Genomic DNA, 17,291 nt, shown 5'->3' with positions numbered 1-17,291 from the left:
AAAACTTTTACTTGTTATTTAGGGCTCCTTGTACGAAGCCACGGTAGTTTTTCAGCTAGCGCGGGGGTTAGCGCGTGATGAAAAGTCACGCGCGTTAAAGCCGCTACCGCGGTTTCGTAAAAGGAGCCCTTAATCACTAAGTGTGTTTGCACTATTTGTTTGATTTTCACTACACGTGTGAAGACTCCGTGAAAATTTACCGGCACTGCAATGGCACACAGGATTTTAATAGGAACTTTTGAGTAGCGGGTCCTCGGTGTTTTCAGGTGCTCATGTAGACTTTTTTTTTGTTTTTTTTTGTTCAATAAGTTTTTTTTATTATAAATTTGAATAATACATTATCCAATAATACAAGGAAAAAAAGGGATCATCAAAACAAGATACATAATCAATCATACATAATTCCTTTTTAAGCCCACTAAAAGGGGAGACTTGATACAATTTCATCAGTAAAGTATAAGAAAAGATAAAGGAAATGATTCTCAGTTCACCTTCGCGAACCTTGAATCATTCCTTACTATAATAGGGATCCATGTTCTCCTCTTAGTTCTTAGGAATGAAACAACAAAAAAAAATTAAACTTATTTCTGTTCTCTAGCAACTAAAAATTGTTGTAATTGAATAGGATCCCAAAAAACATATTCAACATCTTGTAATTTGACTAAACATTTACAAGGAGATTTCAGATAAAAGGATGCCTCTAGGGCCAAAACTCTACCTTTTAACCTCAAAAACTCTTTCCTTCTAAATTGAGTAGCTCTAGAGACATCAGGAAAGATTCTAACCAAATCGCCACAGAACTTTGTTAACCTATTTTTGAAGTAAAGTTTCATGATTAACATTTTATCTATCTCACTCATGCATGTTATTACCAGGGTAGACCGACTCTGAATCACATCTTGAGTATCTTCCAAAAATTCAGTTCAATTAATTTCAGTTGCGACAAAATGGTCTACCTCCTGGGCAGATTCCTTCTTCTTTTGAGGAACATAATAATAATTATGTATTGGAAAATTCTCTGCATTGGGCAATCCCAGTATTTCTTTGAAAAATTTCCTTAACAAAATTTCAGGGGATAACAGATGAGTTACAGGGAAATTGACCAAGCGGAGATTTCTCACTCTATGCATATTTTCCATTGATTCTATTTTAGCATGTATCACAGTAGAATCTTTAACAGCAGATACTGAGACAGCTTGTAATATATTACACTGAGCTTCCGTAATGTTTAGTTGGACTTTTTTTTTTTTTTAATTGTTTTTCCTCATCATTCAGAAAGGCTCACTCTTCAGAAATTTACTGTAATGAAAGTTGCAACCAAATGACATAAGGACAAACACTAAGAACATAAGTCTTGCCTCTGCTGGGTCATACCTGAGGTCCATCATGCCCAGCAGTCCGCTCACACTGCGGCCCATCAGGTCCAGGACATGTATACTAGCCCTCTATCCCCTTTTCCTTCAGAAAATTGTCCAATCCCTTCTTGAACTCCAGTACCGTACCCTGTCCTTGTTCAAAGCAATTCTTTAGCGAGTAAATAGTCATACTAGTTGTACATTTTCTTTGAACACACTTGTTACAGGAATGACAACTTGTTTTGCTGAGTTTTCCTTTGAATTACTATAGTCATTTGTAGGTTTAGATGCAACATCTTTTCAGGTCTTTGTATATATCAACAGTCAGAGAAAAGGAATGTTGGCAGACAGTGGGAAAATGTAAATAGAAATGTTGAACAATATTTGAAAATAATATTTAATAAATTAGTCTAATGTAAACAGACCAACAAAAGAAGTTAGTCAATAGAGGCAATAGAGTTGGAAATGGTCCGGTTTGCACTGGAATCAAAAACTGGTTTCATTGTAGCTTGGGGTATTTTTTAGTCAGCCAGCACAAAAATGTAATATAATTTAAAATAATTAGACATTTAAGAACATAAGAACTGCCATCTCCGGATCAGACCCATGGTCCATCGAGTCCGGCGATCCGCACACACGGAGGCCCAGTCAGGTATACACCTGATGTAGTTTTAGTCACCCATATCCCTCTATGCCTCTCGTAAGGAGACTGCTTAGCTAGTAAACCAGTCCAAGGCTGAAAACTTTTGTTGTTGGAATTGTAAATAAACTATGTAGGGGTTACTTTGTCTTGGGGCAGCACATATGGTACATCCTATCCCAAAGGCCCTCAGAATATGTATTTGTCTCCTAGTCACCTCCCTTCACGCATTTGCACTCTTATCCATGGAAGTAGGTTCTCTCTGGAAGGAAGGTATTTCCCTTCAACATTCAGGCATAGATTTCTTCTTCTTTCAGAGACAACTTTTCATGTGTGATGTACCACATCATTTGCTGTTACAGCACCCCAAATCAGGAACTCCCTGCCCTCCTATCTAAAGGAAGAACCAAATATTGATAAATTTAAAGGAGCATTAAAAAGCTTCCTCTTCAGAGATGCTTTTAATCCATAATCCAGGACGCTTACAATCTATGAAAAAGCAGCTCTCAACTAACTTTTCCCCCTTTGACAGGGAATAATTTGAAGATTTTCTCAATAGAACATACCATCTTGAGGCGACTCCTTTTTTATTTTTATTAATTAACGAAGTTTGAGAAATCAATGCTGGAGTAGTTCCCAATTTCCCTAAATCCGGATACAGAGCTTTCATGCAGTGTCTCAATTGTATCCAACGATATTGTTGATGATGGGGCAAATGATAACGAGTGTGAAGATCCTCAAAGGTCATCCATTGGGAGTCCTTTAGTAAATCTTGAAGAGTCCAGATGCCACAATTCTGCCACAACTTCCAATCAAGTGATCTGTTCTGTATCTTGATATGATCGTTATGCCACAGCAAGTTTCAACGAGATTCATGCCATTTAATTTCAAACAAGTTGTAGGCTTTGAGTACTTCGTGAGTGGAGTAGAAAATAGGTTGGCATTTATCCATTGCTCGTAAAGGTACAAATAAAGTGTAGGCAAGGTGAGTTGACCCATGCAGACTCTTTTCCAGTTTTAACCAAATAGGAGAATTAGGATTGGAATTAGAATCTAACCACATCGAGCCATGGCGCATAATGAAAGCTTGGTGGTAGTGCAAAAAGTCAGGGAAATTTACTCCCCCCATCTCTTTGGGTTGCTTCAATTTATGTAGCGCAATTCGTGGTTGTTTATTTTGCCATAAAAATGCACTCAAACAGCGTTCAATGTCATGGTATGTATGTCATTTGAGCAAAAATGGAACCATGCTCAGGATATAATTTATTTTGGGAAGTAGCATCATTTTAATGATATCCAGTCGGCCCCACCAGGTCAACTTGAGAGGTGACCATTTCCGAGTGGAATCCTTGATGGTATTTAGAATATAATCTGTGTTGTACTGCTCCATATCCTCCAGAGTGGGGTCCACATAAACACCTAGATATTTAATCTTTGTTGGATTCCAAAGAAAACCATGTGAGTCCATTTCATGTTTATCTTGAGCACAATTCAGTGGCATAATCTCAGACTTTGATGTGTTCAGTCTATATCCAGAGACCAAGGCAATCTTTTCCAGAGAAAGGAAATTGGTAAAACCAGAGGACTTAATTTGAGGTTGAGGGGTGGTAGATTCAAGAGCAATGTTAGGAAATTCTACTTTACGGAGAGGGTGGTGGATGCCTGGAATGCGCTCCCGAGAGAGATGGTGGAGCGGAAAATGGTGACGGAGTTCAAAAAAGCATGGGATGAATACAGAGGATCTAGAATCAGAAAATAATATTAAGACCAGTACTGGGCAGACTTGCACGGGCTGTATCTATCTGTATATTGCCGTTTGGGAGAGGATGGGCTGTGGAGCGCTTCAATGGCTGGGAAGGTGTAGATGGGCTGGAGTCGGTTTTGACGGAGATTTCGGCAATTGGAACCCAAGCACAGTACCGGGTAGAGCTTTGGATTCTTGCCCAGAAATAGCTAAGAAGGAAAAATTTAAAAAATTTAAATTGAATCAAGTTGGATGGACCATTTGGGTCTTTATCTGCCATCATCTACTATGTTACTATGTTGCTATGATCAGCCTTTGAGGCTAGGGATTTCCTGCTGGCTGAGCAGGCCTAATTCCTCTTGACTGAAACTTGACATCCCCAACTTCTCTGTTACAATGTTGTGGCATGACCAAATGGAGCTGTTGCATTCCTCTGCTAATTCTTTAACAGTTAATCGCTGATTAACGTGCACAAGAACCCTCACTTGATCCACATGATCATCATCAGTTGACATTGATGGTCTTCCAGTTCGTGAATCTTCTTCCACTGATTCTTGACCAATTTTGAAGCATGAATACCATTCAAAACACCTTCCATGACTCATGACATGTTCCCCATAAGCCACTTTTAACATTTCATAAGTTTCTGTACCGGTCTTACCCAATTTAAAACAGAACTTCATGCTGTAGCCCTGCTCATTGAGGTTGCACATGATGAAAAATAGCTGATCACGAAAACACACTTTCACAAAAACTGCTGTAGCTCGGAGACAAAAACAGATATCAACAAAGTGAAAAATGGAGGTTATTTGTGAGGTTTCAAGCTACTCAGTGCCACCTAGTGTGTCTCAAAAAAAAGGTCCCAGATCAAAAGTCACTGAGAGCTCAAGTGATAATAGAAGGACTTCTTGAACAGGGTCTAGTTTAAGGTGTATGAAGCCAGTAAGTTTGTTCTGTGATATAGTGTTGATGGAAGCCAGTCTGCTTGGGGTGAAAAGTATTACTTTTTTTTCCAAAAGAGATTCACGTTGGGTGGAATCAATTTTTACAGTCAGTATTGATAGGAAGAACAAGTTAGAAATAGGGAGATAGTTCAAGGGGATGAGGCATCAGATTTAGGATCTTCAGTTGTAGAAAGACAGGAGGCTGTTTCCATTGAACAGGGAAACAGTCAATCTGAAGGCTAGTATGAATGATGGAGTGGAATTAGGGAACAAATGGTGCAGAGAATTGTTTAACAATTTTTTGAGGGAGGGGGTCATTTAAGAAGGTGGAGGAGTACAGGGTGCAGGATGGGTGTAGATGAAGATAATTGTGCCCTTCTGAGTCAACGTTTCGCTGCTCTTTCTTGAATTGTTGGAAATGCAAAATTTTTAAGTTACTGAAAGGGCTGACATAGTGGTTTTGTGGGGAATAGAGGGAGGAACTGAGTGTGAGGTAGTGTCTATAAGTGAAGGAGAGAGGAATGCATTGCTGAGGGAAGGAGGTGAGGTAGAGTGGTTATCAGGTGTCATAGTTTGGATGAGAGTAGAAGCAATAGAAGGGGGAGTCTGTAGGGAGAAATTAAGACAAAACCAGATGTTAGGATGTCAGCTGAGAGATAATTGAATACAGGGGGAAGGGAATAGGAGAAGGCTTTCTTCCTGAGGAACTTAAACAGCTTGGCAGAAGTGGGATCTCTCTGAAACCATGCAGTGGAAATTTGTTCTTAGCTTTCGTAATTGCAGATAAGTATACTGTAGAAGAATTCCTTAAATTCCTGCAGGTATTCAGCAGAGGGAGCATGTCATCTACGTTCCAGCTGGCAGAGTTGCCCCTTCATGAGATAAAGAGGGCAACAGTACCAGGGAACCAAATGCCTAGCATGAGGTTTGAGAATCTTAAGAGGGACAAATTTATCAAAGACAGATTGAAGGGTTGAATAAAGTAAGGATTCTTGCTTCTGTTGTAGAGATAAAAAAAATCAAAGTTGCTGGGCAAAGGGGAACAGTAATGAAAAAAAAAGTGTTAACAGTAACATTGGTAGTCTACAGTTTATTCATAATCTGATATACTGCTATATGGACATGCTTACATAATAAGCATACTTATAATAATAATAATAACTTTATTTTTCTATACCACCATAGTCAGACGACTTCTAGGCGGTTCAGATCGAAAGAAGGCTGGACATTCAGCAAATTACAAATGCATGAGGGGAATGTTTCAGAAGAAAAAGGGTTGCAAGGGGAGGGAATGTGAGAGAGGTAGGAATTGCCTGAGAGATTGCTTCGGGTTTGTAGGGGGAAAATGCGTAGTGAGCGAAGGTCGGTCTTTTTAGGTGATGAATTTGTCAAACAGAGGCAAGAAAGAGAAAAAGTTGCAATTTAAATAGGAGAACAGAAAATCAGATCGCTGTTATGCATCCCATGTTTGATCAGCTACACAGTTCTTTGAAAGATTCTGGCAAGAGTATGAGTGTTAAGTGACTTGCCCAGGGTCACAGGAAGCAGTGCTAGGCTTGAACCTGAAACTGCAGGGTGCTGAGGTTGTAGACCTATTCACTAGGCCACTCCTCCACTCTTATCTCATTAATGCCTGGCCAGCTACATGGATAGGAAAAAATATTAGTTGTGTAAAATCCAAGTTATAACATAGGGAGATAAAATTGTATGTTATAGAGTGGTGGGTGTCATTGCAGCTGTAGCAGAATGGTATATACCTCTTCTCTACACTTAATACTTCCAGTGCAGGTGATCGAGACCAGCAGCATCCCAGACTTTAAGAATAAATGGGATACCTAGGTGGGATCCCTACGAGGATCAAGTCAAGGAATAGGGTCACTAGGGTATAGACTTAAAGGGGTAGGTCAGTAGAGTGGTAGTAGTCTTAAAGGGGGTCAGTAGACTTAAAGGGGTGGGTCAGTGGAGTGGGCAGACTTGATAGGCTATAGCCCTTTTCTGCCATCATCTTTCTATGTTTCTATGATGTTTTTAAAGTTATAAAGGTAACTTTTTCAGATGATGATACATTTGAAAAAAAAAAAAAGATCTCTTTGGTCTTCAATGTTCATGTATAGCATCTTTGACAGATTCTTATGTTGATCCAGTGAAGGAAACCATCCTAGCAGAGAGGCATCTAAGAACTAGTCAGAGCCAACACAAAGCGATAACTGCGATGAGCATGGCAGGAGGAGCATTAATTCTTGGGGGATACCAAAACCCGCCACGAACACTGGTCTGCTACCTCTTGCACTGGCCCTGTCTTCACGCACAGCTCAGTTCTTTAGCTTTAAGCCACGTGGTGCACGAAACTGGAGACTGTCTCCCTAATTCTATAAACTTGGGTTCACAATTTTGCAACTAGCTTGCAAACTGTAACTTAATTGTGTAAGTGATTGGATTAATTGACTTATAGACTTATAGACTTACAGGGGTAGGTCAGTAGAGTGGTAGTAGTCTTAAAGGGGGTCAGTAGACTTAAAGGGGTGGGTCAGTGGAGTGGGCAGACTTGATAGGCTATAGCCCTTTTCTGCCGTCATCTTTCTATGTTTCTATGATGTTTTTAAAGTTATAAAGGTAACTTTTTCAGATGATGATACATTTGAAAAAAAAAAAAGATCTCTTTGGTCTTCAATGTTCATGTATAGCATCTTTGACAGATTCTTATGTTGATCCAGTGAAGGAAACCATCCTAGCAGAGAGGCATCTAAGAACTAGTCAGAGCCAACACAAAGCGATAACTGCGATGAGCATGGCAGGAGGAGCATTAATTCTTGGGGGATACCAAAACCCGCCACGAACACTGCTCTGCTACCTCTTGCACTGGCCCTGTCTTCACGCACAGCTCAGTTCTTTAGCTTTAAGCCACGTGGTGCACGAAACTGGAGACTGTCTCCCTAATTCTATAAACTTGGGTTCACAATTTTGCAACTAGCTTGCAAACTGTAACTTAATTGTGTAAGTGATTGGATTAATTGACCGCCTTTTCATAAAGAGATTCATAGTTTATAATACATTGAATGGTAATCAGGTAGTCTTAGGTATTTTCCCTATTTGTCCTTGTAGGTTTATAATCTAACTATGGTACCTGGTGCAATGGTGTGCCAAGTGACTTGCCCAGAGTGACAAGGAGCAGGCTGGGATCAAACTCGGAACCTCTGTATGTTGAGGTATCAGCCCTAACCACTAGGCCACCCTCTACTCCAAGTGGAATGCAGATGCTGTTTTGGGCATTCACTGTGATCACACACACCAGTTAGACAAAATCAAGACTAATATAACTTTTACAGTTATTGTATTTAAAAGCAAGAAAAAGCCATTCTCTCTTCAACATAATGGTTTGCTATTCTTCAAGAGGTTGCGTGTTTCTCAGTGGTAGGATGCCTTATAAAATGACTATATTGGCCAAATATTCTGCCTTGCTTTTCATTGAATTTTTTGCAAAAGTATATTGCATCATCCATATAGGAGTGCTTTCACTGTTCCCTAAAAAGTTACACTGTCTTTCAGGCCTTTATTTCTGGGAGATTCCAATTACGAACTTCTGAACAAAGGTCAGATCCTACAAATAAAAAGCTCTCGTCTAAGCGACAAGGGAAGCTATCAGTGCACTGCTACTAACACAGCTGGCAAACAGACTAAGGAGATCAAACTGGATGTCAATGGTAAGTTGTTTCCTGTAAAAATGACATTTTGGCCTATTCCCAACTATTTTTCTGTTTCTAAGAGGTCCTTTTACCAAAGTGCCTCACTAGCTAAAAATGAATGCACGGTAACTACAAAGTCTGTGCTTTGAATGCTGGGGCATGCCCAACATTAGAGAATGACATGGTGGCAAAATTCATCACCGTTCCCGTCCCCATGGATAACCGCGAGAAATAATCCCATACCATTTTCTAGTGTCTATTTCAACCTCAGTCCTTCTACACCAGCATTCTTCAAAGCAAAGCTTGCGGGTCAGTGGTTGTGGCCATTCATACTCTGATTCTTATGTGAGCCATTGTGACATCACTGATTCTGTAGTGTCTATTTCAACCTCGGTCCTTCTATACCAGCATTCTTCAAAGCAAAGCTTGCGGGTCAGTGGTTGTGGCCATTCATACTCTGATTCTTATGTGAGCCATTGTGACATCACTGATTCTGTAGTGTCTATTTCAACCTCGGTCCTTCTATACCAGCATTCTTCAAAGCAAAGCTTGCGGGTCAGTGGTTGTGGCCATTCATACTCTGATTCTTATGGGAGCCAAGGATAATGAAGCCATTGTGACATCACTGATGTGATTGGCTCTTAGGCACTTTTGGAATGAGGCATTATGACATCACAATATCTGCTCTGGATACCAGAGACTGTCATTCTGTAGTGTCTGTTTCAACCTCAGTCCTTCTATATCAGCATTCTTCAAAGCAAAGCTTGTGGGTCAGTGGTTGTGGCCATTCATACTCTGATTCTTATGGGAGCCAAGGATAATGAAGCCATTGTGACATCACTGATGTGATTGGCTCTTAGGCACTGGTGGAATGAGGCATTATGACATCACAATATCTGCTCTGGATACCAGAGACTGTCATTCTGTAGTGTCTATTTCAACCTCGGTCCTTCTATACCAGCATTCTTCAAAGCAAAGCTTGAGGGTCAGTGGTTGTGGCCATTCATACTCTGATTCTTATGGGAGCCAAGAATAATGAAGCCATTGTGACATCACTGATGTGATTGGCTCTTAGGCACTGGTGGAATGAGGCATTATGACATCACAATATCTGCTCTGGATACCAGAGACTGTCATTTTGTAGTGTCTGTTTCAACCTCAGTCCTTCTATACCAGCATTCTTCAAAGCAAAGCTTGTGGGTCAGTGGCTGAGCCCATTCATACTCTGATTCTTCCCTCTCTCCTTAAAGAATGACATGAAGATGGTTTCCCACGGTTATCCGTGGGGACGGGAACAGTGATGAAATCTGTCACCATGTCATTCTCTACCTAACATCTTTCCTTACAGTTACCATAAAGATAACACACTTAAATGCATGTCTACTGTCACTTATCGAAGTTATATTAACCGCACTAGGGTTACCAGACGTCCGGATATTCCCGGACATGTCCTCCTTTTGCGGACATGTCTCGGGGTCCGGATAGCTTTTCAAAACCCAGCACTTTGGGTTTTGAAAAGCCTCCTCAAATCCCGTTGGGCAGGGAGGAAATACGTTCGTGCAGCGGGGGCAGGGCTTGGGCGGGACTGGGGTCGGGATTAGGGTACTATAGGCTGGGGATGAGCAGAACTGGGCGGGCCGGGTCTAGGAGGTCCGTATTTTACGATTGGAAAATCTGGCAACCCTAAACAGCACCATTTTAACTGCTTTGTTAAGAATTAAAGTTGTTACGTTGCTGTACATTGATGCAGTTCTCCTATTCCACATGATGTAGTTAATGGAGGAATTATTTGCATTTAGGGCTGGATTCATTAAATGGCACTGTTCTTTAATTGGGTGCATAAGTGTGTTTTCACAAATATCTGTTGTTTCTGTCCTGTTTCGATGCCTTGAATACTTTTCCATGCTGAAAACTTGATGTAGGAGTAGAACTCTCCTGTTAGGCTCTGATTCTATAAAGGGCACCTAGTGGGTGCCTAAGTCCTGTCTAACGCTGAGCGGAACTTAGGCATCCAAACGAAGTGGTTAATGATCCATTGAAGGATCCTTATGAGCGATAATTAGCACATGGATGTCCAAAGGATGTGGATGTCACTTTGTAGGTGCCTCAACAATTTCATGGACACCCATTGGGAAAATTCACACCTAACAGACTAGGCGTGGGCGTGAAATGGGTGTGGTTTGGGCGAGGCTTCAATATAGGCATCCTTTGATTCATTTGCATAAAGCTGAGAAACCTAGAGCGTCCATCTTACGCCTACATTGTAACCTGGTCTACTTTTGAGCATAGTTTGGGCTTCAGATAGACCTGATTTCTATGGACATAACTTAAGCACCGTTTGGACGTCTTTAATGCGATCTGCTAAAAAAGCTCTCTGGGTTTTTATTTTTGCTTTATTAAGCTCAAAATACATTTAATAAGGCACCATATAAAAAGGGCACATTAAAACAGATATATTGCATGCAAAACCTTCTATTTTTGTGGACAAACAGCAGAAATGCTACTTGCTAATTAGAGGAAAAGATCCGCGCAGCACATGAAAAACACAGCTTTAGGTTTCTTGCTTAAAAGCTACCCTTTTTTTCTGACTAAACAGTGCTCCAATAAGCTCATTCTTGAAAGCAAAGAAAGCACATGAAATATATATATAGATTGCATACATAACTTCATTTGCAAAAGCTTAAAAACTGAAAAAAAACCCCAGATACAGACCTTAGCATGGCTTCTACTTCATTGCAAATAGAGGTGTGTAGCTGCACAATGTTGACCTCATTGTGAGATCATAAAGGTGCACCTGCAAGGTAGAATGGCACAATTAAAATATGTGGTGGGATTTGAACCTATAACTTCTGAAGATGGAAACAGGGCTTTTACTCATTGAGCCACAGGCAACTTCCACTAATGTATTTCTTCCTCATATCTGATATGATAGCTTGGGGATCTGCTAAGCTATGATCTTGTCAGGTATTTTCACCTTCACATGGCTAGGATCACTAAGCTGTCATGGTAGAAACCCCCATAACTGAAAGGAAACAGCTGTGGCTCACCGGGTAAAAACCCTGTTCCCATCTTCCAGAGGTTGTGTGTTCATATCTCAGCACATATTTTTATTGTGGCATTCTACCTTGCAGGTCCTCACAATGACCTTCAGTCTGTTCCAGTATGGCAACTCTTGTTCTAACTCCTGGCTCTGCTCTTAGATGCCCCAATGCTAACTAGCAAGTGCCACAGAAGTCAGAATGGATATCAACCCTCAAAGATCTAATTTATTAAAGATTTTCTCTTGTTTTGTGTCTGTGGGAAGAGAGCTTAATAAATCAGGCCCATTTTCTGATGTAACTGTTAAAGTTGTCCTTCTGTCCTTCCTCGGTGTACCTCCAAGTCCATTGAACTGAGTCATTTGAGTAAAAGTAGCTTTATTGCACAAATTTTCAGCTGGGTAGGTAATTAAATATACTACAGTGTTCATTAAATCATCAATAGGAGAGATTAGTAGATTTACAGTATCCCTCAGACATGAGGAAACTGTGATGCCCTTTAAGATGGATATGACTGTTCTATATAAGTCTAATTGAAAAGCAGCTTCTCTTATATAAACATAGGAGTCTGTATTAGAGAATGACACGGTGAAAAAATTGGTCCCCGTCACCGCCCCGTCCCCGTCTCACCATCCTCTGCACCGCCCCGTCACCGCCATTCCCTTCACCGCCCCGTCACCGCCACTGCCACCCCATTCACCGCCCCGTCACCGCCACTGCAACCCCATTCACCGCCCCGTCACCGTCACCGCTGCATACATAAAAGCCTCAAACGGGTACGATTTTATATACTTTTCTTTATTTACGTATAAAGGAAACATTCTTTAAAACTTTAAAACTTAGTTAAATATTACCTTTGTTGTCTGGTTTCTGCTTTCCACATCTTCTCATTGAATTCCTTCCATCCACTGTGTGTCTTCTCTCTGCGTCTTCCATTTGCTGTTACTGTGCCTCTCCCTTCACCCCCCCCCAAATTGGTCTAGCACCCATCTTCTTCCCTCCGCTCCCTCATAGTCTGGCATCTGTCTTCTTCCCATTCTGTCTTCCACATTTCCCTTCAGGGTCTGTTCATCTCCACCCTCCTTCAATGTCTGTCCTATTCCTTTCCACCACCACCCTTCCCTCCCTCCTTTACCATCTGTTCCTTTCTACTACCCTTCAGCTCCTCTCGCGTGGCCTATCTATCTACCTTCCTCCCTCTTATTTTCATGGCACGTTACAATGTAATTTGTGCAAGCCACTGGAGCCTGCGAGATCGATCCCTGTCCCATCCCCACAAACCATCTCGCTTCTGTGCTCCTATTTTCCCCATTTCTAATATCTCCCCTATGTATCTGCCATTGCCCCCCCTGTGTCCATATACCATCCCCATGGCATGTCCCCTTTTTGTCTCTGTCCCTATGCCCCATGCACATAATTTCCCCTCTTTCTGTTACCTTCCTGTGTCCAGATTTCCCCTATCTTCCTCTTCCATACCAGTGTGTCTCTTCTTTTAAACCCCATCTAGCTTTTTTCCCTTAATCTCACCTTAATTTGCAGGCTTTCTTTTTCAGCGACCTGCACGCTTTCCCAAAGAGCCGCACACGCGCGGCTGCTCAGTGTTCAATCTTCTGCTCTGCTGCAACTTCCTGTTTCCGGTTGCGTCAGAGCAGAAGATCGAAACTGAGCAGCAGTGGCTCTTTGATAGCGTGCAGGTCGCCGAAAAAGAAAATCTACAAACTAAGGTGAGGAGAAGGGAGAAAGCTGGCTAAACACTAGAATCGATTGGGCAGGCGGGTGTGAGCTGCGGGGACCGCGCGATCCTTCATGCCTCACTGCGGGGACAAGACCCATTCACCGCCCCGCGGGCGGTGAATGGCCTTGTCCCCGTCGCCGCAGCGACTGCTAGTTTTCTTCCCCGTTTTCGGCGGTGACCCGCGGCTAAAATGCGGTGGCCGCGGGTAAACCGCCACCGTGTCATTCTCTAGTCTGTATGTTAGGTGATCAATCCTTGCTTGCAAACTGTTTGCAAAAGGATGTCAATCACATCTTTCAGTTCCTCCTCCTTCATCTCCTTTTCAGTTTTTTCTTTTGCAAGCAAACTGATAAGGTTTGTTCTGATCTGCTCTGTTCAGTTTTTATTATTTTTGGCTATATTTCTTCTGTTTTGGGAGGCTTTGATGTCAAGAGGACCCCATATTTGGGGCTACTCTGCTTGGGAGACAATGCAGAGTCTACAAGGGCGAGCTTCAGCTCACAGGGCAACCCCCAGGTTTACCTGTTGAGCCAGCCTGCTGTGTGCATCTTTGAGGGTTGGAGTCCATTCACCTAGGAGCAAGTTTGCCTTCTGATTTATTAGAGGCTTGAGTGCAGGCTCTGAGAGCCCTGTGTGTATCCTGTTGAGTTTCAGGAAGCCAGCTGCTTTTTAGTCTCACCCCATCACGCTGCGAGGATCTGTGGGGGTGGAATCCTCAATCTGTGTCTGTCTGACTAGCAGCCCAAAAAATCTTCCGTTGTGGATTGATTCCAGCAAGGATTTGTGGTAAAAAGTCTTCTTCACTCAGTCAGGCTGAAGCAAAGCTGACACAGGCAGGCACCAGCACAGCACTTTCAGTGCAACCCATTATTATATATAGGGAAAATTGTGGGGAAAGGGGTGGTCAGGAAAAGTCATTTTTAAGGGTTTCTGGGGCCTGAACTAGGGTCCCCACCTCTAAAACCCCCTTCCCTGCATTTTTAAAAATAAAATGTCAGGGTTGCCCCCACAGGCTGTTTTGGGTGCAAATTCACTGATAGCAGCCATCTTGGATTTTAAACAATCTTTTTTTTTTTTAAGCCTTCAGCTGCCTCAAAACCCCTCAATTTGACTCAAAATTGACGGGGATGGACTCCTCAAACTTTTCTGCCCCTATATCATCCATTTTTGTGCTGGTTGAGGAATGTCCATGTATCGAATGCCATGGGGCATGCGAGAGAGGGGCGGGAGACTTGGGCTCAGCCTCCTCTGAGTCCTCTGGGACTGTCCAAATGGTAGGGAAAAAATCACTCCCAGAGACTACAAACAGCAAAGGCATGAAACACAAGTATGCAGATGCTGTGGAGCCTAAGAAAAGCCAATCTGAGTTTGTGCAGGAGTCTATGAGTCCATCTATTAAAGGATTTACCTTAGAGTTTGTGAATCTCCTGTGGAAAGCTTATTTGATGGGTCAGGGGCACTCTGCGCTGCTTGGGGCATGCTGGCATTGGACCAGGGAGAGATCCTTCTTCTGGAGGTCTCCCTGCCTTGGAGAAAGCTGGTTCCCAGCCTAAGTGACCAAGCAGAACAGGACTGAGAGGATTGGAGGTCAGACTCCATGCCTTTATTGTCCCAGGATTCAGCTGCTTTCTTGGAGGATTTTGGTTCCCTGTCAGGTACCAGGAGCCAAGAGGCAATAGTTGCACTCAACTAGGGAGAAGATCCATCAGTGTGGTGGCTAATGTCACATTTTATTATGCATGCGCATATGGAGTTTAAGTTGGAACCCCAGCTGCCATCCACCTCACAGTGCATGGTCATAAGTGGCTCAAATGCTCAGACCACCTTTTTTCCCTGCACTTCTGGACATCACCTTGCTAGTCACTGAGCAATGGGAGACCCAGAAGGCTCCTTAAAGTGGCAAAAACTATGGCTGCAGAATTTCAGCATCTGTTTAGTCAGCCGAAGGTAGATTCCATAGTGGCTCAAGTAACCAAATATACCTCCCTCCATAATGAGGGAGGAATGATGTTAAAAGATGCACAAGATTGCAAGGTAGACATGGTTCTTAAGAGGCAATTTGAAGCACTAGTTTTGGGAATCAAAGCTGCAGTTGCAGCCTTGTTTGTGGCATGTACTTGCCACACCAGGTTGAGGCGGAGTCCTGCTGGAGGAGGTCTGCACCTATCTGGTGCTGGAGGGGTGGATTATGTGGCAGACACTATATGACATCATCGGGATCATGAGCAAGTTGTCAATGTATGCTATTTCTGCCCTCAGGATGCTCTGGATCAGGCAATGGGTAAGTGATTCAGCCTCCAAAGTCACTTTAAGCAGACTGCCCTTCAAAGGGCAGATGTCACCCATTTTTTAAAAAGGCCTCTGTTGCACCAGCCTGGAATCTTAATATCATCTTGAAGGGCCTTTTTAAGCTTCTATATGAGCCTCTCTAAGATGCATCCCTTCTGGATCTCACAGTGAAGATGGTATTTCTGATGGCAATAGTCTCAGTGAAATGGATCTTGGAATTGCAGGTGGCTTTCTTGCATAGAGCCCTTCTTCAGAATCATAGAGGCTGGGGTTTCACTGTGCATGGTACCTTCCTTTCTACTGAAGGTTATGCCAGCCTTTTACATCAACCAAGAAGTTTGTTTGCCCGCTTTTCATCCTATGGGTGTGACTAAGCAAGATAAGATATTGTAGAGGCTGCATGTGCAAAGTGTTTTACTCCACTGTCTGCAAAGGACCAATGATTCTCAACTTTCCAACCATCTTTTTGTTCTAACCTATCAGTCAAGATGAAGCAGACAAGTTTCCAAGGCTTCTGTCGCCAGATGAATTTGCATAGCAATTTTGTCGACATACATTGGCTGTGGCAAACATTCTCCTATTTCTCTCAAAGCTCATTCGACCAGAGGTATGGCATCTTCTTGAGTGGAGTCCTGGACAGTTCCACCTGTGGAGATCTGTAGAGCAGCTACTTGGTCTACTCTTCATACCTTTACAAGGTTCTAAAGAGTGGACATATTGGCTCAAGAAGATGCCGCTTTTGGGCCCGCAATTTTGCGAGCAGGCCCATTGATCCCACTCTCGATGTCTGACACTGCTATGGTATGTCACTTCATGTACAGACTCCTGTATTTATGCAACAGAATGAAAGATTTTGTTCTTACCTGGATAATCTTCTTTCTGTTGATGTACACAGAATTCTATATGGCTTGTCCTGTGAATTTGCAATTTTCTTGCTTTCTACCTCAACTCTATAGTCCAGAATTGGAGTTCTTCTCCTGACAGTTGGATGAACATGTATGATTTAATTACTAATAAAGTACTGAGTTTATTGAGTTTTCGAGCTCCTTATATGATAGTGCTAGTTTGGTTCATTGATACATCTAAGTTGCATGTTCTTGCTAATTATTGTTCTTTTTCATGAGTTACAGAGCAGAACAGCAATGTATGATATCTCTGGGGAAGTTCCCCTTGCTCTTCCTTCTTTTTACCTTTGTTACAGTGGAGATCGATTGCTTTGATACAAACTGAAGAGGACACTATACTCCACTGGTGAAGGAGGAGGAATTGAATGATGTGATTGACATCCTTCTGCAACAGTTTGTGAGCATGGATTGATCACCTAATGCACAGCCTCCTGTGTATATTAACAAAAGAAGATTATCTAGGTAAGAACCTAATTTTTCATTTTTCCCCCTGTGGAACAGTGCCATTTACTGGAATCATATTTTCATGATTATTGTAATATGTTTTTGCTTTTGTGGTAAGTGGTAACAACTAAATGAGAAATTTTGGGTTGGCAGAAAAAACTATTTAGGTTTCCACATAATACTTTCAATTGTGGATCAAGATGGTTGTGCCTGAGAGCAGGAAAATGGTTTTAATTATCTGTCTGATTTATAAAATGAGGCTTTTCTTATGACTTGTAATTATAAAGTGAAATTCTGGCTAAGGTATGTTAAGGAAGATTAATTGTAACTCATCAGGTGAAAGCTAGTCCAATATTTCTATTTTAACTGCCAGCTCAATCCAAGGTTTTAGAATGCTGCATTACAAAAAAGAAGAAAAAGCGCCAGCTACTAATTTCTATCTGTTGTGAGGTAGAAATTGAACCAGCAGGCAAAACCTCTCTCTTCTTAATCATTTATGGTCATGATCATAATA

At 41.9% G+C, this 17,291-nt stretch overlaps 1 protein-coding gene across 2 annotated transcripts in view; it reads left to right on the top strand.

The window, feature by feature from the left end:
• HMCN1 (hemicentin 1) overlaps positions 1 to 17,291 on the top strand; it is a 461,110-nt gene that overhangs the window by 184,596 nt on the left and 259,223 nt on the right. For both annotated transcript variants that reach the window (XM_033960229.1, XM_033960228.1), the window contains exon 30: positions 8,230 to 8,384. In XM_033960229.1, the coding sequence (XP_033816120.1) occupies positions 8,230 to 8,384 (155 nt within the window). The remainder of the gene's footprint in view (positions 1 to 8,229; positions 8,385 to 17,291) is intronic.

Source organism: Geotrypetes seraphini, chromosome 10 (genome assembly GCF_902459505.1).
Source record: "Geotrypetes seraphini chromosome 10, aGeoSer1.1, whole genome shotgun sequence".
NCBI classification, from domain to species: Eukaryota; Metazoa; Chordata; class Amphibia; order Gymnophiona; family Dermophiidae; genus Geotrypetes; species Geotrypetes seraphini.
The sequence above is the reverse complement of the archived record's forward strand: the minus strand, read 5'-3'. Positions and strand labels throughout refer to the sequence as shown.